The 25372-nt window shown below is 40.6% G+C and overlaps 1 protein-coding gene across 1 annotated transcript in view; it reads right to left on the bottom strand.

Moving 5' to 3' along the window:
* The window catches only part of LOC124605509, a 67756-nt gene extending 44574 nt beyond the window's left edge, over nt 1–23182 (bottom strand). The window contains exons 1-4 of the mRNA XM_047137246.1: nt 22528–23182; nt 4632–4769; nt 4411–4527; nt 4186–4299 (exon numbers count right to left, since the gene is read on the bottom strand). Of these exons, the coding sequence (XP_046993202.1) occupies nt 4186–4299; nt 4411–4527; nt 4632–4769; nt 22528–22671 (513 nt within the window). The 5' untranslated portion in view covers nt 22672–23182. The remainder of the gene's footprint in view (nt 1–4185; nt 4300–4410; nt 4528–4631; nt 4770–22527) is intronic.
* Nucleotides 23183–25372: the final 2190 nt, after the last annotated feature.

The following is a 25372-nucleotide window of genomic DNA, read 5'->3' as shown; positions in this document are numbered from 1 at the left end:
TAACAAACAAATTTTTTAAACAGAGGTTGCAACTTACAATCACATGCAGCAAAGCTCGATACATGATGCAGGTACCGAAGTACACTCTTTATTCAAACAACACATTACACCGAATATATTTTTTTAAAAAAGTGGGGACCAAGATTTTATACAAGAGAACAGTAAAAACCAATTAAAAATTAAAACAGACACTTTGTAACCCGAGAAATGAGAATAAAAATAATATAAAATATACAGCAATATGAGACTTTAATAAATCACATCATATGTAATGTGTTAATTAAATAAAGAGGATATTGTAGTGCATGTGTCATGTACCAAGCTTTCCTGCACATGATTTTAAGCTGCAAACTCAGTTCAAAATTTGTTCATTAGCTGCTATTCTGTACTGACGCCTTGGTGAAATTGTGATATGTGCTTTTATTTGTTTAATCTAACAAGACTTAATATTTGGTATGAACCCCACATCAGAATATATTGTGCTCAATGTGACCTTATGCCCATGTTCATTAAATGGTCTTCATGTCTCATTTTATGTCTTTACATTTTTAGCACTGAAGATTGTCACACAGCGACTGAAATCAATGTGCTGTAATAAATTATTTCAAACTTATTATGACCAATGCTGCCAATTTTCTTGTTAACAATACTAATACTGCAGTTGTCGAGCTTGTGGTCTCCAATAAAATCCAACATCATCTTTAAAATGCCTTCATCTCATACATCAACTTTCAAATACATTGCATCACAAAACCCTGCAACGAACACCTCACTTGACTTCTCAGCACATTCCACCTTTAGTAAAACAGTTACACTTCAGAAACCTGGCATGCAAGCAGACGAAGCCTCGAAATTGAAAGGCTTGCACCAGGATGTCACCCACACAATTCTGTACCATCTTCTCAGCTGCTGGGCCTTATTTCAAACATCCTGGGGGGAGGTTTGGAGTGGCATCTCAATGTGCGCAGTCCTGTCTGATAAAACTGGTCACATAACATGGAGATGCTTGTATTTAATTTGGAAAGTATGGCCAGTTTGCACTGTTACCTAACACACACTCACTGTACCTCACCACTGTTGTTGTTGTTGTTGTTGTTGTTGTCTTCAGTCCTGAGACTGGTTTGATGCAGCTCTCCATGCTACTCTATCCTGTGCAAGCTTCTTCATCTCCCAGTACCTACTGCAACCTACATCCTTCTGAATTTGCTTAGTGTATTCATCTCTTGGTATCCCTCTATGATTTTTACCCTCCACACTGCCCTCCAATACTAAATTGGTGATCACTTGATGCCTCGACACATGTCCTACCAACCAATCCCTTCTTCTAGTCAAGTTGTGCCACAAACTCCTCTTCTCCCCAATCCTATTCAATACTTCCTCATTAGTTATGAGATCTACCCATCTAATCTTCAGCATTCTTCTGTAGCACCACATTTCAAAAGCTTCTATTCTCTTCTTGTCCAAACTATTTATCGTCCATGTTTCACTTCCATACATGGCTACACTCCATACAAATACTTTCAGAAATGACTTCCTGACACTTAAATCTATACTCAATGTTAACAAATTTCTCTTCTTCAGAAACGCTTTCCTTGCCATTGCCAGTCTACATTTTATATCCTCTCTACTTTGACCATCATTAGTTATTTTGCTCCCCAATTAGCAAAATTCCTTTACTACTTTAAGTGTCTCATTTCCTAATCTAATTCCCTCAGAATCACCCAACTTAATTCGATTACATTCCATTATCCTCGTTTTGCTTTTGTTGATGTTCATCTTATACCCTCCTTTCAAGACACTATCCATTCCATTCAACCGCTCTTCCAAGTCCTTTGCTGTCTCTGACAGAATTACAATGTCATCGGCGAACCTCAAAGTTTTTATTTCTTCTCCATGGATTTTAATACCTAATCCAAATTTTTCTTTTGTTTCCTTCACTGCTTGCTCAATATACAGATTGAATAACATCGGGGAGAGACTACAACCCTGTCTCACTCCCTTCCCAACCACTGCTTCCCTTTCATGTCCTTCGACTCTTATAATTGCCATCTGGTATCTGTACAAATTGTAAATATCGTTTCGCTCCCTGTATTTTACCCCTGCCACCTTCAGAATTTGAAAGAGCGTATTCCAGTCAACATTGTCAAAAGCTTTCTCCAAGTCTACAAATGCTAGAAACGTAGGTTTGCCTTTTCTTAATCTAGCTTCTAAGACAAGTCGTAGGGTCAGTATTGCCTCACGAGTTCCAACATTTCTACGGAATCCAAACTGATCTTCCCTGAGGTCAGTTTCTACTAGTTTTTCCATTCGTCTGTAAAGAATCCGCGTTAGTAGTTTACAGCCGGGACTTATTAAACTGACAGTTCGGTAATTTTCACATTTGTCAACACCTGCTTTCTTTGGGATTGGAACTATTATATTCTTCTTGAAGTCTGAGGGTATTTCGCCCGTCTCATACATCTTGCTCACCAGATGGTAGAGTTTCGTCAGGACTGGCTCTCCCAAGGCTGTCAATAGTTCTAATGGAATGTTGTCTACTCCCGGGGCCTTGTTTCAACTCAGGTCTTTCAGTGCTCTGTCGCATTCTTCATGCAGTATTATATCTCCAATTTCATCTTCATCTACATCCTCTTCCATTTCCATAATATTGTCCTCAAGTACATCGCCCTTGTATAGACCCTCTATATACTCCTTCCACCCTTCTGCTTTCCCTTCTTTGCTTAGAACTGGGATTCCATCTGATCTTTTGATATTCATACAAGTGGCTCTCTTTTCTCCAAAGGTCTCTTTAATTTTCCTGTAGGCTGTATCTATCTTACTCTTAGTGAGATAAGCCTCTACATCCTTACATTTGTCCTCTAGCCATGCCTGCTTAGCCATTCTGCACTTCCTGTCGATCTCATTTTTGAGACATTTGTATTCCTTTTTGCCTGCTTCATTTACTGCATTTTTATATTTTCTCCTTTCATCAATTAAATTCAGTATTTCTTCTGTCACCCAAGGATTTCTACTAGCCCTCGTCTTTTTTACCTACTTGATCCTCTGCTGCCTTCACTACTTCATCCCTCAAAGCTACCCATTCTTCTTCTACTGTATTTCTTTCCCCCATTCCTGTCAATTGTTCCCTTATGCTCTCCCTGAAACTCTGTACAACCTCTGGTTCTTTCAGTTTATCCAGGTCCCATCTCCTTAAATTCCCACCTTTTTGAAGTTTCTTCAGTTTTAATCTACAGGTCATAACCAATAGATTGTGGTCAGAATCCACATCTGCCCCTGGAAATGTCTTACAATTTAAAACCTGGTTCTTAAATCTCTGTCTTACCATTATATAATCTATCTGAAACCTGGCAGTATCTCCAGGCTTCTTCCATTTACACAACCTTCTTTCATGATTCTTGAACCAAGTGTTAGCTATGATTAAGTTGTGTTCTGTGCAAAATTCTACCAGGTGGCTTCCTCTTTCATTTCTTACCCCCCCTTTTCCTACTGCCGAATTCCAGTCACCCATGACTATTAAATTTTCGTCTCCCTTCACAATCTGAATGATTTCTTTTATTTCATCATGCATTTCTTCAATTTCTTCGTCATCTGCAGAGCTAGTTGGCATATAAACTTGTACTACTGTAGTAGGCATGGGCTTCATATCTATCTTGGCCACAATAATGCGTTCACTATGCTGTTTGTAGTAGCTTACCCGCATTCCTATTTTCCTATTCGTTATTAAACCTACTCCTGCATTACCCCTATTTGATTTTGTGTTTATAACCCTGTAGTCACCTGACCAAAAGTCTTGTTCCTCCTTCCACCTCACCACTATCAATAACAAAACTGCGCACTGTAGTGATAATATTAAACTTAGTAATTTCCCAAAAATAAAAGTTAAATTACACTGTGGCCATTCAGATTATAAAATAATAAGAAAGTTTAAGATTCAACAACATATTGTTGTTGTGGTCATTAGTGAGGGAACACAATCTCAGATAGGTACAGAAAAAGGGGCAGGAAATTAGACACAACATTAAAAAAGAACCCTCCTCGCAGTCGTGGGAACAAGTTAGGGAAACCAAAATCATCCGACTTAATGAATTCACCTCATTGCTTAGTTTATAAAATACTGTACATAAACACTGTTCTTATCAGAAACAGTTGCATTACAACTAAGATTCTATTAATGCAGTAATTTACCTGAATTATTAATGGTCTGAATGCACAAAGCCTTTCTTCTTCCACATGAGATGGATATGCACTGTAGTCAAAAGTAATGACTGTACAGCGGCTGCTATTGCAGTGTCCTTGGATCTGTTAATAAGTAAAAATTGGCACAATAACAAAATATTGACAATACTGAGGTACAGTAGTGGCAGCAGTGATAGACACCAGAATTTAAACACAATCAATTTATTACATTACCGTTTGCAAACCATAAGATCCAAGACCCAAATTGTACACAAGTATAGTGTGGTTGGGCAAAAAGTGTGCTATATTACGAATGAAACCTATGCCTTGCTGTTCCTGTCCTCCTAAAACCTGGAAGGCAAAATTTAATAAATGCACCCACATGTTAATACAGCAAGGTACCATTCCGCAGATAATAGCACAAAGTAAAAAAAAGTATTTCTGGACAAACTTACATATGTTACGACAATTGGTAACGATGTGTTTTTCCATATTTCTGATGGGTATAGACGTGGACTTTCAGTAAATCCCAAAAGATTCAAATACTTTTCATCAGCAACAAGTCGCATAGACTCTGCATTTTCAAGGTTTTCCTTGAAGAAAAAGAGCATTCTTGATTAAAATGTACAGCTACACAGTACACAAAAACAGTTTTGAGGCAGAAAAGGAAGATTTTTCTGTGGATCGGATATACAGTGTGTCCCATTTATCTTGACCACCCTAAATAATTGTTTGTCCAGATGCAAATTACAAAATGTTTCAAGCAAATGTTCTTTAGCCGCCAGGAGGACATCAATCAGCATGATTGCCTTCGTTATAGCTTTGTTTTTTACAAAGATATGAACAGTGGTATGACTTTTTTAAATGGCACCCTCTATTTTTTATTCGGTAATTCATTTCCTCTCCTAAAGACTATTCAAAAATGTATCACAGTGTACCATTCATTGAAACACAATGTTATTAATTACATAACACAACACTGACTTTGAGCCCGTGATCAAAAACTCGTCCACTTGCAGGAGTTGTCAGAAAACAAATTAAAACCGAGTAAAAACGTAACACAAAATTGACTTTGACTCTCCTGTACCATTGTCCAGGAGTAAAACGTCAAAGGTGCTCACAAGTGGTGACCCAGGACACTGATACACTGGTGCACTCATTGAATGAAATAATTATTTACTTCTTCCAGTGTTGCCTGCTGAAGAGAATTACAAGCAAGCACGATATGTTCCTGCGTGTCCTCTGGAGTTGTTGGAGTATCGCGATAGACAACGTCTTTAATGCACCCCCAAAGAAAAAATCCAGAGGATTTAAATCAGAAGACCTAGCAGGTCAAGTAACTGTTCCCCCTCGATCAATCCATCTGGCAGGATACTTTCGGTTCAGAACATGACGTGCACGCAAGGCATTATGTGCTGGACATCCATCGTGTTGATACCACATAAGCATTCTGGTTCCTAGTGGCACTTCATCCAGAAGAGGAGGAAGAATTCGTCTAAGGAAGTTGGCATACACAGTGCCGTTTTAATGAATTAAGGGCCAATAATTCTAGTACCAAGCATCCCACACCAGACGTTAACTTTCCACTGACGCTTATATTCCACCTGTCTAAGCCATCGTCGGTTTTCGCTGGAGCAATAATGCATGTTCCTTGTATTTATCTGTCATTTGTTTGAGAAGGAACATTCATTGGTAAATAGAACATTGGAGAAGAAGTTCGGGTTGGCGAGGATTTGCTGCTGTGCCCACTGAGAGAACTGTACACCATTCTAGAAATCATTCCCATGCAATTCTTGATGTAGGTGTACATGGTAAGGATGGAATAGGTGAAGTGTAAGAATACGATGTACACTGGTTTTAGGAATGCCAATCTCGTGTTCAAGCTGTCGTGTGCTCACATGTCAATTCATAGCAACGGAAGCAAGAACCGTAACTTTGGCAGCTTCGTATGTGCGAGTGCTACGACGATTTCATTGTCATGGGTTGAACTTCCCGTTTCCTGAAGCATCGCAACAGGACGAGAAAACATTCGTCGGGAAGGTGGGTTCTTGTCAGGATATTGCCCTCTGTACAGTTCCGCTGCCTGATTAGCATTTCGCCTACCTCCAACAACAATAATAAAAGAAACGTTATGTTGATGCAGTTTGTAGAAAGGACAGACTTTAGAGTATGCCTACTCTACACAACAGTATTTAAAAGGACTAAACTACTATACTAAATTTACCTGTACATAAGAAAACAATATTGCAATTACTGTTCTGCTAACTTACATTCCCCATAGATAAGTAGCATTTCTACCTTCTCTACGTTGGTGTACATTCTACTCACACAACTCTTCAACTGACGATGGTTGACGGAATGACGGGTGTGCATTCTACTTATGTTTACATTTGTCCTCTGTCAGTGTCAGCACGTAGATGTGTTCCACTACCCCGAGTACCTGCACTGCACTAAGTGCTGGGAGCGTCAATGTTAATGTTGTGTTGTGTAATTAATAACATTGTGTTTCAGTGAATGGTACACTGTGATACATTTTTGAGTAGATCTTTAGGAGAGGAAGACAGGGTGCCATTTAAAAATGTCATACCACTGTTCATATCTTTGTAAAAAACAAAGCTACAATGAAGGCAATCATGCTGATTGATGCCCCCTGATGGCTAAAGAACATTTGCTTGAAACATTTTGTAATTTGCATCTGGACAAACAGTTATTTAGGGTGGCCAAGATAAATGACACACACACACACACACACACACACACACACACACACACACACACAGAGTTGTGTACAAATTGCAAAACTAAGGTTACTAAGGTTATTTCTTAAAGTCTTGGGAGGGGGGGGCGGGGCAATTTCTCAAAGAAGAATGTGAGAGTGACACACAGAAACTGATAGATATAAGACAGTATTGTTTAATCATGTAGGAGCGAGTAATGCAAAAGAATGTGGAAAACGTGTATGAAATAAGCATTAAGAGTGTCACCTAGTTTAAAAGATGCATACAGGTTCAATTACTGGCAGCAAATAGTTACAATAATCTCAATGCATGCAAATAAGAGATTTCAAGCAATGAAGGCAAATATATTTTAAACAGCAAGTTATTGGAAAGATCACAAATAAAAGGTAGCTAATGTACTCAGTGAGAGAAATAATTAACAACAATTGTATACAAGTAGAACTCTAACTCTAACGTGGGCTGAATAGGAAATCAACATATGGACATTTTGGGAGTGGATACAGTAATTGGTGTGAAAGCAGGAAAAGAGAGCACAAAGTGAAAGTACAGGTAGGAGGAGGACCGTAACTGCAGCATTACCAAACCATTAGAGACAGAATAAATCTACACCCACCTGACTACCATGCAGATCACACTTAAGTACATGGCAGCAGAGGGGTCAGGAACCACTTTCAGACTATTTCTCTATGTTCCACTCTTGAATAGCATGTGGCAAAAATCAAGACAGTGCAAGCTCTGATTTCTCTTATTTTAATATGAAGGTCATTTTTTGTATGAAGATAAAAGTAGAAGTAATTTCGCATTTGTAGGAGAAAGTTTGTGAACAAAACTTCATTAAAAGAGCTCATCGCAATGAAAAGTGCCTTTGTTTTCATGATTACCTCCCCGACTTGTGTATCATATCCATTTCAATGTCCTCTGTCAGTCCTATCTGGTAAAGATCACACACTGTGTAGCAATACTCCAGAAGAGAATGGACAATTAGTGAAGGGCAGGCAATTTCTTTAATAGATTTTTTTGCATCTTCTAAGTGTTCTGCCAACAGAACACATATTTTGTCTAACTTTCTCGAAAACATTTTCTATGCAATTGCTCCAATTTAAGTTGTTCATAATTGTAATCACAAAGCATTCAGTTGCAACAACAATGGGTGTGATTTATCATGTAACCAAATTTTAACAGATTCTTTTTAGCACTCATGTGGAGAACCTCACACTTAATTGTTTAAAATAAACATTATTTTGCAATGATGAGTTTACTGTATCGTAAACAACAGGAGCACTTGCAAACTTTTGACAGGGACACAGAATATAACTTGACTGTTGCTTACAGAGAGAACTGCAGTTTTTATGCAGTTGCATTATATTTAGGTTAAATATGTGGTTTTGTACTCAGATGTGGAACCTTCTAGCTAGGGTTTCAGCATTTTACTGTTTGATCCAATAAACCTTCTTCCATTCCCTCGTCTACCAGAACGCCAACCCTGCCACAGCGAGACTGCTTGCGTGCCTCAACAATACAGATAGCCATTCAGTAGGTGCAACAATGTCTGAGGGGTATCTTTAGAGAGGTCAAACAACCATTTGGCTCCTGTTGTGGATCAGAAGCCTTTAAGGTAGTTACAAGGGCAACAGTCTGGATAATTGACTGATCTGCCCTTCTGACATCAGAAACCATTGCCATACTCTTTTGTTACTGCAAATAACTAAGCAAGGGGAAGCTACAGCCATTAAGCTTCCCAAGGACATGAACCTCAACTGTGTGGCTTAATAATGATAGCATCCTATTGGGTAAAATATTCTGAAGGTAAGCAAGTTTCCCATTCACACCTTCATGCAGGGATTACTCAGGAGGAGGTTGTCATCAGGAAAAACAAAACTGGCATTAGACAGGTCATAATGTAGAATGTTACAATCCCATAATCTAGTAGGTAGGCTAGAGAATACAGGAAGGGACATGGACATATTGAAGTTAGATACAACAGGAATTAGTGTGTGGCAGGAAGAACAGGGCTTCTGGTCAGGTGAGTAACAGGTTATCATCAAAAAATCAAATACCGTAACTGTAATGAAAGAATAGGTCCAACAGTGAATTAAAAAACAGGAATGCAGGTAAGCTACAATGAACAAGGGAATGCATTGTCACTGCCAAGAGAAATACAAAGCTAACACCCATCACGTTAGCAGTACAAGTTTATATGCCAACTAACTTTGCAGGGGAAAGACATTGAGAGAATGTGTAATTGAACTATAGAAATTACTCAGATAGTTAAGGAGGTGAAATTTTAACTATGATGGGAGATTTGAATTCAATAGTAAAAAAAGGAAGAGAAGGGACAAAACAGACTGGACAAGAGGAATGAAAGGGGAAACATGTGGCAGAATTTTGCAGAGAACATAATGTAATCATTCATAACACTTAGTTTAAGAATTATATGAAGGATGTATGTATGGAAGAGATCTGGAGATTCTGCAAGGTATCAAATAGATTATATTAAAGAGAGAGAGATTTTGAAACTGTATTTTAAACTGTGAAACATTTCCACTGACACATGTGAACTCCAACCATAATTTATTGGTTATGACTGGCAAAGTAAAGCTTAACTGCAGAAAGGTATTAAATTAAGGATAAACCGAAAGAACCAAGGGTTGCTGAGAGTTTCGATGAGAGCATCAGGCAACCACTGACAGGAACATGTGAAAGGAATAAAATAGAAGACAAACTGAGTGCTTTCAGAAATGAGACAGTGAAGGCATCAGAGGATCAAATAGGCAAGAAGTTAAAAGTCCAGTAGAAATCTACATTTATGTACATATTCCAAAAGCCACGGCAGAGGGGACCTCATACCGCTAGTAATCATCTCCTTTCCTGTTCCACTTGTAAATGGAACAAGAGAAAAATGGCTATCTATATGTGTCCATACAAGCCTTAATTTCTCTATCTTCTCTTCATGATTCTTACCGGAAATGTACGTTGATGGCAGCAGAATTGTTCTGCAGTCAATTGTAAATGACAGTTCTCTAAATTTCCTCAACAGTGTGTTGCGAAAAGAATGTCATCTTCCCGAGGGGGATTCCCATTTGTGTTCACGAAGCATTTGATTGAACTTACTGGTAACAAATCCTTGGGCAACACAGGAGATATGGAATTTTATGGACCAAGGAAGGAATCACCAAGTGCAACAAATCTAGCAGGCATATGGTAATACAGAGGCCTAAAATTGCAACTGACACAAAGTGCAAAATGGACAAGCATTTCCATTGTACCAGTAAGTACAGCTTTTTTCCATTTTTACGTTCCATTCATATACAATGTGTGGGAGAAATGACTGTTTAAGTGCCTCTGTGTGCACTGTAATCAGTCTAATCTTGTCTTTGCAATCCCTGTGTGCCCTAAAACACTAATCATCATTGCAATCCCTACAGAAAAGAGATATAGGGGATTGTAGAATATTTGTTAATTCATCATGTAAAGCTGATTCTTAAACTTACGAAGAAAGCTTTCATGAGATGGTTTGCACCTATCTTTCAAGCACTCACTATTTCAATTTGATCAGTATCCCCATCAGCTCTATCAAGGGTCAAACAAAAATATGTAATTGATGGTGGAGAAATTATAGAGCACATAAAATCCAAACTGGCAACAGCAAAAAAAAAAAAAAAAAAAAAAAAAAAAAAAAAAAAAAAAAAAAAGAAATGTTTCTAAGAAAGAGAAACATGTCAGTATCAAATATAAAGTGTAGTGTCAGAAAGTCTCTTCTGTAGGTGCTTGTCTGGGGCGAGTGAGTTTTTGTTTTAGGGTGCAAAAGCAACAAGGGTCATACGCACCCATGTCAGAACCGTTTAACACTAAGAGAAAAAAAAAAAGGAGTTAAAAACAACTACACATTAACCTCAATAAAGAAGGAAATGACAGATAAAAACAGGGACTTGGAGAAAGGTCCATACAATATGACAGAGAGATGAAACTAAAGATTAAATGTCCTTCGCCATATTGCTATGAAGGATAAAAAGTAATACGAGTCGACAGCCCGCACGTCATTCGCTAAAATGGCTGATAACTCAAACGAGAATGTAAGTGGTTAAAAAAAGGGCATTGCATCAGGAAATGGTGAACCGTTAAGAGGTTGAGGGCAGAGCGCACACAGCGGTGGAGGAGTATCACTTAACAAATGGCGACGGCTAAAAAGACAGTGCCCAATATGCAACCTAGCTAAAATGATATCCTCGTAACGAGAGGAGGTCATCCAAGCTGATGGGGGAGGCTTAATTCCCTGGAGCTTGTTCCCATGAAGGGAGGACCAATGGTGATGTCAAACTGACACCACGTGCTGACAGACGGCAACACAGAGATCATCAGATGGAATGTAAGAACTAGCTAGCTGGGGTACAAGCAGCATTAGCGGCCTCGCTTTCTGTCAGACCGACTGACCAGGAATCTACATAATCATCATAGTGGCTCCATCAAGAGTGAGCAGGTGACAGCTTTCCTGTACCCATTGCACTACGGGATGGACGATTAGGCCGGGTAAGACACATATGAGGGCCAAGACCTATTTCCTATTGAGCATGAGCTCCAGGAATTTTGTAGTTTCAATGAATGGAAGAGTAATAGGCCCAAGATGTAAAGACGGTGGGAGAAACTAATTGCGCTGCCAGAAAGTCATACGAATGGTTTTGTCAGTGGATGAGCAAAGATGATTGAGACATCGCTAAAAATGCTGCTCAAAGGAGACAAGTCCATAGAGACCTGCAATAGATGGCAAACTCATCAACGAAAAGGGAGCCACAGATGTCCAGCGGGAGACAGGCCATAACAGGGTTAATGGTGACAGCAAAGAGAACAAAGCACAGGACGGAACGGAGACACACAACATTTTCCTGGATAAAGGTGTCCGACAAGGCAGAACCCATACATATCTTGAAAACTTGGTCTTTTAAGAGTTGCTGAAGAAAACAGGGCATGCAGCCACAGAAGCCTCATGTGTACAGAGGATACCAGTCCTCCAGCAGGTGTTGCAGGCTTTCTCCAAATCAAAAAACACAGCCACTGTCTGGGATTTCCACAGAAAACCATTCATGACATGGATTGACAAAGCACCACAGAACAGCACACTTGAAATCCACACTGTGCAACTGTTAGTAATTTGCAAAACTCAAGCCACCATACCAGCTGGGCATGAATCATATGTTCCCTCACCTTGCAAACACATCTGGTGAGAGAAATGGGGTGATAACTAGAAGGAAGGAGCTTGTCCTTGCTGGGCTTAGGTATGGGTATGACAGCAGCTTCACACCAGTGTCTGGGAAATGTACCCTCTGCCCACAGCGATTGTACGAGGGCTATCCACAAAGTACATTATGTTTTGGAATTAAAAATAAATAAAGTATCGGAATTTTTTTTTATTATATACAGATGAAAGCCACACTTAAATATTACTTTTCTACATAGTTGCCATTTAAATTAAGGCACTTATCGTAGCTATGGACGAGCTTGGAAATTCCTTCGTCGTAAAATTCGGCCGACTGCACCTTCAACCACGTGGTTACTTCTTCTTGAAGCTGTGGGTCGTCATCAAAACGCTGCATAGCCAACCACTTCTTCATTGCTGGGAATAAGTGGAAGTCGCTCGGTGCCAGGTCGGGACTGTACAGCGGATGAGGAAACAACTCCCAATTAAAAGATTCGATAACTTGACGAGTGGCATTTGCCGTGTGGGCCCGGGCGTTGTCGTGAATCAGCAAGATCTTTGAGCCCAACTTTCCTCTGCGCTTGTTTTGTATTGCTCTTCTGAGGTTGTGCAGAGTTTGGCAATACCTTTGAGAATTTATTGCAGTGCCTCTTTCCAGGAAATCCACAAAAATCACACCTTTTCTGTCCCAAAAGAGGTAACCACGTGGTTGAAGGCGCAGGCGGCCGAATTTTACGACGAAGGAATTTCCAAGCTCGTCCATCGCTACGATAAGTGCCTTAATTTAAATGACAACTATGTAGAAAAGTAGTATTTAAGTGTGGCTTTCATCTGTATATAATTTAAAAAATTTCCAATACTTTATTTATTTTTAATTCCAAAACGTAATGTACTTTGTGGATAGCCCTCGTACGTATGAAGGAAAAAGTGTTTGCCTGCAAGACAAAGGTTCTGCTATATCTGAATGTGATCATCATCTGGCCCTGGGGCGGAGGATTGGGCTGAAGTAAGAGAATGACCTAGCTCCCAAGTGATTCTGAGAAGAAAAGGGTACCGCCTGAGTGTCCTCCATTTGTTTCCAATGGAGGAAGGCAGAGTGATAGTGGGTGGAGCTCAAGATCTGCACAAAATAGTGGCCCAAGGTGTTGGAGATAGCAGTAGGCTCCCCTATGACATCATCTGCTACTGTCAGCCTGGAAACTGGGAGCTGGCCTTGGTCCAAGACAGCCGTCAGAGGTTGGTTCACATGACAGAAGACGAAGTGGAACTGTTAAAAGAACTAGTAAAGGAAATCCAGCTAGCTTTCTTGCTATCCTGAAGAACATGATGACACTGCGCATGCAACTGCTTATAAAGAATGCTGTTGGCCATTGTAGAATGACGGTTAGAAATGCGGACAGCACATCTCAGTGCGCAAATTACGTTGCAGCATGCCTCAGGCCACTAAAAGACCAGGACACGGCACGGCAAAGAAGTGTGAGGAATGGAACGCTTTGCGGTGGTAAGGATAATGTTTGTAAGATATTACCTGGTCATTGCAACTGGGGAAATGTTTGTCAACGGTCGCTAGGGAGGAGTAAAGCCTCCAGTTGTCTTTAGAAAGCTGCCATTTGGGTGGCATGTACTTGGGGTAAGAGTCAGCAATCAGGTAGCACACACGAAATGGTCGCTCGAGTATATGTCAAACAGGATGGACCACTCGAGATGATAGGCAAGCCAGGCAGACCAGAAGGAGAGGTCCAAATGGGAATATGTCTAAGTAGAGTCTGAAAGTAACGTGGGTGCTCCTGTGTTAAGGCAGATGAGGTTAAGGTGACTGAGAAGGTCAGCCAAGAGGGCACCTCTCTGACAGGTTCTGGGCAAGCCCCGAAGTGGATCGTGCACATCAGAGTCACTGAGAAGCAGAGGGAGAAGTTGCCTAATAAACTGGAGGAAGTCTGCCCTGGTGACACCAAATGACAGAGGGACATAAATGGTACAAAGGACAAGGTCAAGTGAGTAAGGAAAACGCAGACTGCAACAGCTTGAAGCTGGGTAGTCAGGGAGATAGGTTTACTACGCATGTCATCCCAGATGAGCAGCATGACTCCCCCATGAGATGGAACGTCGTCCTCGGGCAGGGAGATTGTTGGATTGAAGGTCGCGAATATTCCACTGGGGGAGACTCATAATGAGGAAAGCAGAGGAGGGAAATATGAAGAGGTGAAACTTTGGCAGCTGCCAAGTGCAAGCCTTCAAAACTTATTGCTACAGGATGCAGAGCCTGGAGGATCCTGCTCCATATGATATACAGAGGCACTGGCGTTCTCCCTCTGTTGCTCTGCACAGTCCAGGGCAGAAAAACTTTTTTTTTTGTTTTTGGCACAAAAAAACTACACGTCAATCCCAATCAACAGAACCTGATGACAGACGGCAACACAGAGATCATCAGAGGGCATACAAGAACTAGCAAGCTGAGGTACAGCAGCATACGTGGCCTCACTTCCTGTTAGACCAACTTGACCAGGAACCCACATAAACATCACGGTGGCTACATAGGAGTGAGCAAATGGCAGCTTTCCCAGACCTGTTACACTAAGGGATGGACGATGTACAGCACACAGAGGCTTTGGAAGGTGCTGAGAGAGTCTGAGCAGATTACATGAAGTTCTATGCGAAGATCATGAAACTGAAGGTGCCAGAGTGAGGCTGGAGAGTCCTTAGAAAGCGAATAAGGCCAAGATGGTGAGGTAGTGAAGGGTTTACACCCACCAGGAAAGTTGCAGGTAACATGAAGTTAGGCAGCCACAGTAAGAGCCGAAAGAGAAGTCCAGGAGGTAACAGAGAAGAGGGACGTGCCCCATACTGGCGATCAAAGGAGTCATCAAAGAAGGAGGCATAGGATGGGTTGCCACGCATGGCATGGCAGACAAATGGTTGTTCGCGGGAGTATTTCTTCTGTCCTTTCCGGCCTGACAGTTGTGTACCAGGTAACTTTGACCCGTGAGGCAAAAGTCTGGTGGCTTGTTGCACAGCAGGAGGAGAAGACGGGGATGGTACCATGATGCTGGGTAATTTCACAACCGCAGTGCTTAATTTGAGGTTGCAAGTCTGTGTGGCCACGTCCTTCACAGAGCGAGATGTAGCGAGAACAGTACTGTAAGTGCCATATGGTAGAACGCATGGTTTCTGACTGCCAACAACTTGTGAGCAACCGGGTAAGGCAGTTTTTCCTTCACCTGGATCTCCTGGGCAGCCTGCTCATCAAGATACACGGGACAATCTTGGGAGGAGGCGGCATGGACGCCATTGCAGTTGATGCAACAGGGAGAAGGAGGTAAACAATTGTCCCTGTGAGCATCCCTAACACAGGTTACACATTTGGCCAGGTGTTGACAGAACATTCGAGTGCAGTTCTATGATGACACTGGTAGCAGCGTATTGGGTTTGGAATGTACGGTCGGACTGTGATAATTTCATACTATGCTTTGATCTTTGATGGAAGCACCACTCTATCAAAGGTGAGAAAAAGTGTGCATGTAGGCACTAAGGATGCCTTTATCTTTCTGATGGACAGCAATGATACCCTGAGCAGAGAGGTTATGTTCAGATTTCTGCCTTGGTCAGACCATCAAGCAGCCTAGTGTAAGTAACACCACAGGAAGAATTCGGTGAGCGATGGGCCTCAACACGAACAGGATACCCATGGAGGAGCGAAGCTGAAAGTAGTTGTCGTGATTGAGAATTGGAAATAGTCTCCAAACGCAAAAAGCCATTTTGTAAACAACAGCTGGATTTCACAGGGCCAGCAATTGCATCAACACCTTTCTGAATAAGAAACGGATTTACTGTAGCAAAGGACTGACCATCTTCAGCACATGAAACCACGAGGAACTGTGGTACTGTGGTGTAACTGGGAGCGTCTTTGAATCATTAGCCTCATTCCATTTACATCTGCTAGACATTGATTGTGAAGAAGATGATTGGCTCATTGCAAGAAAATCCCCATGATTGCGTGTCTCCAATGGCGTGCTCCTTCCACCTGGAGACCCCCCTCTGAAGCGGGCACACCCATCTTAGGTAATTGTTCACGCCTCAGGTCCCATCTCCCGAACACCTGACAGAAGGACCAAGTGGCAATTTGGAAAGGTAGCAGCTCAGGCAATCACCCCTCCCTGGGCCTGGTCCGTACCAAGCGGTACATGCAAACCCTACCCAGGGCTGGGAATTACACGTTTCCCAGGCACCTGTTACACGTCAGGCGCATGAACTGGCCTTCAGGAGTGCACAGGGAGGAAGAAGAAAAAGAGGAACCTCGAACACCGAAACAGAGGAAGGATAGGAACGGGGAACAAAGAAAGAAAAAAAAAAAAAGGAATGAAAAACAGTGGAGAGACTTTTCTGATATCAGCTTCTGAATATGTAAAAAGCATTTCCAAATACATCCCAGACATGTTCCCCAATGGAGGAGAAAAAAGAATGGCAACAGGACAGACACGTAGCACGGAAGGGAAAAGAGGCTGCAAAGGCTGGCGCTCCATGGTAGTCACGCACGAACCCACCAGAGAGTGGCGAGCATGCACGTCCAGGTGTCGGTATCAAATGTAAACTGTGTTCCGAAGGTGCTTGTCTGGGGAGTAGACTTTTTCATAAGTGAAAGCACAAAACAACATAAAAAATAAATAAATAGCTAAAAATATAAATAAAAACAAACACACGACCGCTGTATTTTGTACTTTTTAGCTATGATATGACAACAAAGTTCACGACTAAGTACCTGCATGTCACAATGTGGGATGACATGTTGAGGATATACTTGGTTGTAGGATACCACCCGTTCCCTTTGACCTCTGACGTACTTGTGATGCATTGTGTGACATCATCAAGCCATGATGTGTGTTTTGGAGTGGAAGTGAAATATTGCTGTAGAGGGCACACTGAATGAGGAGGTGCCATACCCTAGTGGCTTATGTTGTTGGTATCCTTGTCTGAGGTTAAGCTGTATGGTTTGACTGGAGATTGGAATACAAGCTTTTGTAGTTATGGGAGGGATGGTGGGGGTTATTGATATCTTGGTCTAGGGTTGAGCTATATAAGTTAACCATCGTAAAACAACTTAGCAAATAGGCACAGAACAGTCAACTTTTAATAAATAATAATAAACTATTGCACTAAAATTTCACAAGGGTATATACATCCTATTTATATTAATGATGAACCATTTGGTAACAGTAAAGAAACCAAATTCTTCAGATCACGGCTGTAATGTGATATAAAATGGAATAAGCATGGTGTACATCTTAGCACAAAATTGAGCAATACCTGCCACCTCTTTTGCTCACTAAAATCCAGCTGTAATGAGAAAACAGTAGAGAGTACATATCATGCCTAGTTTCAGTCTCATCTTAAATATGGGGTGACATTTTAGAGAAACTCTAAAGCAACTGCAAATAAGGCCACCAGAATCATGCTTAGATATAAACATAGAGGATCAAGTGTAATTCTGTCAAGATCTCTGGTATTCCCCCTTGAACATCTAAGGAAACCAATAGGCAATGACAGCAGATTGCAAGATATTCATGACCACATTATAAGATAAAACAAAAACTTACACATGATCCAAATCAAAACATCCCTGAGTCAAAACAGTACTTTTTCACATAAGAGTTAAATTTTATAACAAACTTCCTGGAAACGTAAACGCAAATACTGTGACCAAAACGTTTAGATAATCTTTCAGGTCACCTTTACAGTACCACTGCTTATACTTCACAATAGAATATTTAAATGCATGAAGTCTGTTATTTGCAATTTTAAATATGTATGGATAGAAATTACTTTCAAGCATACACATATATACTGATCTGCCAGAACATTATGAACACCGACCAACTATCACAGTAAACCCATCCAGGGGACAGCAGCGTCACCTGGTGAGGAATGATTGCTAGCCACGACACACGCATGGTAGATGTAGTATCAGTGAGTGTGTTGTCCCTATGTAGAATGGAGAAGACGCACAATCTGAGTTTGAGTGAGAGCAAATTGTGATGTGCCGGAGGCTCGGCATGTGCATTTCGGAAACTGCACGACTTTTCAGGTATTCGAGGAGTGCTATGCTGAGTGTCTTCACCATGTGGTGAAACCACATCCAGATGTCGTGGGATTGAACAGCCAACCCTCATTACAGATCTCAGGCACTGTAGGCTGTACAGACTAGTAGAACAGGACAGATGGTGAACTGTGGTGGAATTAACAGCAGAATTTAATGCTGGGCAAAGTACAAGTGCGTGTGAGCACACTATGCACCAAACACTCCCAACAACAGGCCTCCACAGCCAATGACCCATGTATGCATTTTTCCTATGTTAACAGCACATCAGCAACTACGTCTGAAATGAACGTGACTCTCTGCACTGGGTGTTGGTGCAGTGGCAGAACACTGCATGCTCTGATAAATCCTGATACCTTCTTCATCATACCAATACGGGGGCACGAATCTATCGTCTTCCAGGGAAACAGCTCCTCGACCTCTATACTGTAGGACAGAGACGAGTTAGCAGGGATGCCATTAAGCTCTGGGGAACATTCATGTTGGTATCCATGGGTCCAGTGGAGCTTGTGCAATGCACTGTAACAGCCAAGGGGTGTCGTACACATACATCTGTTCATGACAATCAAGTTTCCTGATGACAGTGGCATTTTTCAACATGATAATACGGAAATACAGAAGCGTCCGATCCGGCCCGTCTGCTTTGACCCATGACGTCACAAATATGGCGGAAACGACCATAAACCACGATTCCAATATGGCGCATATAAAGTCGGTACATACACATTAAGAGGACGAAAAGACATCGAAAAACAAATACACACACTTTCCACAAAAAGCCTAATGACACTAACGGGACAAGTGCGGGAAAAGGGGTGTTTTTGGCTGGGGCAAACTAAATATAAACAAATTTAGACACCCACCCCCATAGAAAACCACACAAAATGACGAAAAAAGCCGACATCACAAAACTCCCCAAATACCACTAAACACAATATCATCTGGAATCGGACACTTCACTTGACCAGCGCACTGTTAATTTTATCCGTCATATCCATTCCTGAACAAAAACAACAACCGATTAATGTTACTAAAATTACCACACGATGTACAGCGAACAACACTAAATTAACCTTCACACAAAATCGTTAACTCACTGAAACGAACTCCACTACAAACACAGCTGACACTCAAACAATTCTGGATAATGAGCAAAAGCAAACTGAACCCATTACACCACACAAACGAAAACCCTGAACATACCACCTGAGAGCACAACAAACCACAACACAACGACATCTACAAACACGCCACATTCACAAACCAAACTCCGCGCCGTCATGACACCACATGCGACAACACCCTCACGTCACGGGTCAAAGCCGACGCGTGGGATCGGACGCTTCTGTCGACCCAATAATACAGAATGTCACACGGCCAGGAGTGTGATGGAATGGTCCAAGGAGCACAGTGGTGAGTTCCAATTGATGCGCTGGCCTGAACTCACCACATCTGAACCCGATCAAACACATCTGGGATGAGATTGAATGCGGAATCAGAACTCATTGTCCTCCTCCCCAAGTGTTATGGGAAATAGATGACTTGTGTGTGCACATTTGGTGCCAACTCCCTCCAGCGACCTACCAAGGCATTACCGCTTCCACGGAATGAAGAGTTTGTTGGATAAGTGTCTTGTATATTTTATTTTGCCTGTGAACAACACAACTAAAAATCCTTTCAGTTAATAGAAGTCTTCCACTTAACTCCCACAACACACCGAAAAGAAACATCACTTTAAACATATGTAGACCAAGTGCAACATTGGGTCAGTTGCTTTAAAATGAAAACTGTTCATTGTTATTACTGTTGCTGTCCTTTTCTGTTATAATTTAACACCACATTATCTCTGATGGGGAAGGAATTGGGCATATTTTGTCAAGGAGTCATCTCAGCATCGACCATAACTTAGTTACAACACATACAGAAAATTCAGCTAAGGATGTATTACGTAATCTTACTCCTCCCCAGCAAAATTCCTGGCTTAATGTTGATGTCATTCAGGTTATCAGCACAAGAATCTGAGTACTACAATTGTATTGAATACCTGCTTCCTTTATTGATGTATCTGTATATGGCACCAGAAAAATCAGTGTTATGGACCAAAACATTAAGCAGGTGGACAAAAACATGCAGGAAACTAGATCACTGCACACCCATCTTAACAAATCTAGGAGCAACGACAATTCTCGGTCACTATGTCAAGAATCACGAAACTTTTAGCAACCGGAGTGATATCCACAATTACAACACTTCCAATAAGGAAAATGGGAAAACTGAAGGATGGGATACAACCCATCAGCTTTGACCACTGATGTCACAAGTTACCATGGATAATGAACTTCAAGAATTTAAAAGCACAGACGAATGTTCAGAAACAAACTACTGTAGTACAGAGAAAACAGACTTTGGACATTATCATGTATAACCACATTTCAAATGTAATGTTAGATATATCACTTTTTCACACTAGAAAAGGCCAATATCCAGTCTTCAGTTGATCTTCATAGGTCAAATGTAGGATAGGATACTAACACTACCGAAAGCAAAACGGTGACATACTTAACACTGGTATGGAGTACCTCAGTTGACAAATATGCAGTTTTATGTAGGCTACGTTGGTTTTTCGCCTTCACTAGTACTAGTATCAGCTGAAGAATATGATACTAGCACTAGAGAAGGCAAAAAGAACAACAAATGTGAAATCTGTATCCTGTATTGACCAATCCAGTACAAGATATGAAAATAAATTGCAGAGGAACAGCAGTTGGAATGACTCACTATCAGAAAAAAGTAGAATTCAAATCATATACACAAATGATAAAATTGGCAAAAGCGACAAAAAGCATACACTATATTTGTATCTTAATAACACATTCATATTAGTGACCAAAATAAGACATTATTGCTCAAAGCCAATGAGTTGTATCCTATTCTTCAGATGACCCAGGAAAATGTAGACACAACAAGTAGTCAACTCTCCATCACACAAGACACAGATTTTCAGCAGTGGTTATTAAAATGTTCAGTTATAAAAATACTGATGAAATGCAGTGCATGGAAGAGGTGGAATTTCAAGGAAATATGACACAAATCTATGACAAAAATTTTGAATGAATTCTCTGAAAGAGGAGCAGCAAATCTGACTGCCTAAACAATGCACTACTATACGAAATTAATAACTGTATGTGAACATGTACTTTTTTAAAAAAATTCTCACTCTATATGTTATTTTTCAAGACCCCAATAACTATGGAAATTATGAGAATGTATGCAACTAACAGTCATATGCAGTTTGACTCCTGAGGAGATTTATAAGTGTAATTACAGACTAATATCTGCTAACTGTATATTGTCCATTCTTCAACAGCCATCAGGCTGCAAGGATGTGCTACTACTGCAAAAGAAGGCAGTAAGAATGATGTATGGGAGACAGGAGCACTGCAGACTGTTATTTACAAAATTGGGAAGAATGACTGTTTAAAGCCATTATGTATTTTTGTGACTCCTTCACATTAAGGACAATCTAGATTCCTTCAACAAGATATACATGACCACAACACTACCAAGGCAAATTAAATTCTCATCAGACCTGTCAGTGAAACAAAAATATGACAGGCACACATTACCTTTCAATCTCTAGCTAAAGATATTTGCTCCCGATACCTTCCAGACTGAGAAACCTTTTAAGAAATAATAATGAATGACATTCAAGTGCAGTTTACAGTGATATATTTAAAATCATAAATGCCCAACTGAATTTATGTAAAATTTATTTGTGCCACAGTTCATCTGTCTTATAGCATATAACTAACTATCAACCACTATCTTGAGTTACCTTAATACTTTAACTGAGGCAAAAATCAAACACACGGAATGTCATACACAAATATGTTAATCTTTGCAATTCGTGGTCAACTCCTGTTGATCTCTATCTTCATTTGCCACAGGCCACAACTTTTTGCACTGTTCTAGAGGGCTGACTACCTAATTTTAACTCAATCTAATGAGAGAATAACCACTGTAGCTCTTGCAGAAAGTAATACTTGTTCTGCGAGTCGAGATGCTCATTTAGGAATCAGTTGTTTATGAGAATAAAGTATTATATTATAACTGTATTTAAGGACATTCATTGCGAGGGGTTTATACTTCTCTTTTCAGTGTTACTTGTGATAAGGTATGGAAGGAATAACCACTGTTCAGTTTTTTTTTTTTCAATTAGATCAAAGGAAGTAATGAGCGATAAAACGGTAGAAAAATTTTCATTAGAACGCCGTTCCCATCTGACAATAATATTACTGATAGAAGCTGTCATAATGGAATTGTATCCCTACCTTAAAATTCTTCAAGTTATTCAATTGTTTGTGCGTTTCACTCACTATTGTTTGAATAGAAGGTCTTTGGCTTCCGAATGCTATCAAAAAAACACTTGTGATCACAATACAGCTCAGGAATAACACGAAAGTCTTCGTCCTCATTTGCTTCTTCAACAATCAGAATTAATTATAACCTATAATATACACATTATCATAGATGCGTTTCCTGCTCATGTTACACCAATACAGACTATGCCAAATTTTTATGTTTGTTTGGTTCCTCTTCACTGCTAAATGAAACTCGGTGTTGGAAACGCATTAAGCAATACGAACTACCTAGGTCGAATTTGTTTGTTAGAAATGAGATATCTACAATTCACACGGAATTGTTCTGAGATCTTCATGGTTGCCTGCAACGAAATTCATTACGTTTCTGTCAACGAACGCATATAATTCGCTGTATCTCAATCTACCCTCATTTTTATAATGATAAGCACAACACGGCTCGCTATCACTGTCAAAATATTTTGACAGACTGTGTTACATGTTGGCTACACTGAGTTCAAAGATACAAACTGACGCTAATACAACAGTAATCTTTGTGAATGTGAAATATATTTTATTCATCTCATAACGTACAGAATTTCAGAACATGTGTCTGCTGTACAGGACACTATCACACGCAGCTTCCTTAATCACACGCCTATTACATTGTAAAGACCGAATCACATGGGACGTCGACAGGAACAAGAAAGTCGTTATCTACTGCAGCGCTCAACGCGACAGACGGCCCAACTACAAAAAAAGCGTTTACATGGTAAATGCCTGTCTAGTCGGCTGTTCAACATGTCTAATTTTTTGGTTGTCAACTTCCGACGGCTAAAATTTACTTTTCGTGATTATCAAGAATGGTAATGATTACTATATTTCACTGTATTTTAAACGGTCACTGTGACGCTGTATTTAGTTGTTTTCGTGCAGTTTATGTGAAACTAAGTTAGTTACATTGTGAAATACGTGAAACTAAGTTACTTACATGTGTAAACGACCTCACTATAAAAGCTGGAATTCATGGACAAACCAATAGAAATATTGCTTTTGTGTTGCCAGTGTTCATTTACTAGATTAACTCACGTTTTTTCTTTCGTGAGAAAACACATTATGGCTATGTACGAGCGCATATGCGAGTGAACAAGAACATATTTTTAAGATCAGTTCCACATAGATCTGGATCACAGGTTTACATTAACTCCCGAATACAAGCGTCTTATCGTTTAATTCCGGTGAATGCTTATAGCAGATGTTCCACTCGTCAACTATTTATGAGGTGAACGAACTACGTTCCATTAAGCAATTCAGAAAGAACTTCCCGCTGTTTGACAGTGCGCTCCCCACTTTGTCGTCCGCGCATGTGCGAAGCACTTTGATATGCATGAGAATAGGATATTCAGCCCTTTCTGCACGGGACGTGTGAGCTTACTTGATTACCCATGATGCACCATTTCCGCCGGCGCGCATCGTCTAGTCGAACCACTTGCACACGATTCACGCGTATGATCGCTAGAAGGCGGAATACGACTTCTCCCCCGCATGTAGGTGCTTCGGGCGTGCGCAGACGACCAGGGTGCCTATTCTGTATCTTTACGCCATTATGCCGATCATTTCGGTACTCAAGAGCACCGAAAGGCCTAGTTCTCGAATTAGAGCTCCTGCATTATTCAGTAGCATTTCGGTAGCGATACCGTTCGGGCCTAGAGCACCGAAACGCTGTAGTCGGTTCGCGTCGCGCTAGCCAATCAAAAGCAAGCGGCGCAGATCCGCGCATGCACACTGCAGTGCGCACAGCGCCACGAACACAAAGCGGCTAGCAGACGACATAGGCGCGCTATTCTTCCCAGCACCGAAAATTGCGTCTACAGTGCCATAACGCATGACGCCACATCCCATCGAGCTGACGTGCCCGTCTTCATTGTCTCCTCATTAACAGTATCAGGCGCAGTGTATCCATTTCCATGATTCTCAGCTGAAATGCATAGAAACTTTTACAGTTTCCCTGACCGCATGTTTCCATGCATGCATAACAACGACAGCGTATTTGACTGTATTCTGCAGATTGTCGTAAATGCCGCATTATGTCATCTTATTCTCATTCACACTGACATCGTGTTTTGGTTTTTACGTTTCGGAAAATGAGTTAGGAATAGTGTGTAGTACCACATTGTACTAATACATCTATAAAAACACCCGAAAAATTGATTCTGAGAGTTTCAAAGAATAAGAAGATAAACAGAATGTGGTTACAACTCGCTCCTAGAGATCCAAATGCTTTAGCAGGCCACTTCCCTATATGATACGTCAACGATTTGGGTCTTAAAAACAAAATTGAAAAAACGCATTTTCAAGAGCTCCTGCAGTTCGTCGAAGTTTATAACATGCATCTCAGGAATGAAAATGTTTCGTATGTGGTGCTGCAGTCTAAAAATATTACGGCAGAGATCTTTCATCTCTGTCTACTGTTGTTGAGGAATCGATCGCAGATAAACAGTTGTGACAAGCAAGATTATGAAGATGACTGGTGCTAGTTACATTCCCAGTAATTTAAGTTGTGCTCTTAGATTCCTGTCTAACTGCGACTCGGAAATCGCTACATATTCGGAAAAAATGGTGAATTATTCCTGACAAGAAAAAATATAAAGGTCACTGTCGGTTTTTTTACTCACCACAATTTCATATTTTGTTTTTTCAACACACAGAAATTGCGAAATCATTACTGAGGAAGTGCACTCTTACATGTAAGTAATAACGAATATTGCAGAAAAATCTTAACTTACACGAATAGCAATCTCAGAACGCGTTGCATATA

The sequence above is a fragment of the Schistocerca americana genome, chromosome 3, assembly GCF_021461395.2.
Source record: "Schistocerca americana isolate TAMUIC-IGC-003095 chromosome 3, iqSchAmer2.1, whole genome shotgun sequence".
In the NCBI taxonomy this organism is placed as follows: domain Eukaryota; kingdom Metazoa; phylum Arthropoda; class Insecta; order Orthoptera; family Acrididae; genus Schistocerca; species Schistocerca americana.
The sequence above is the reverse complement of the archived record's forward strand: the minus strand, read 5'-3'. Positions and strand labels throughout refer to the sequence as shown.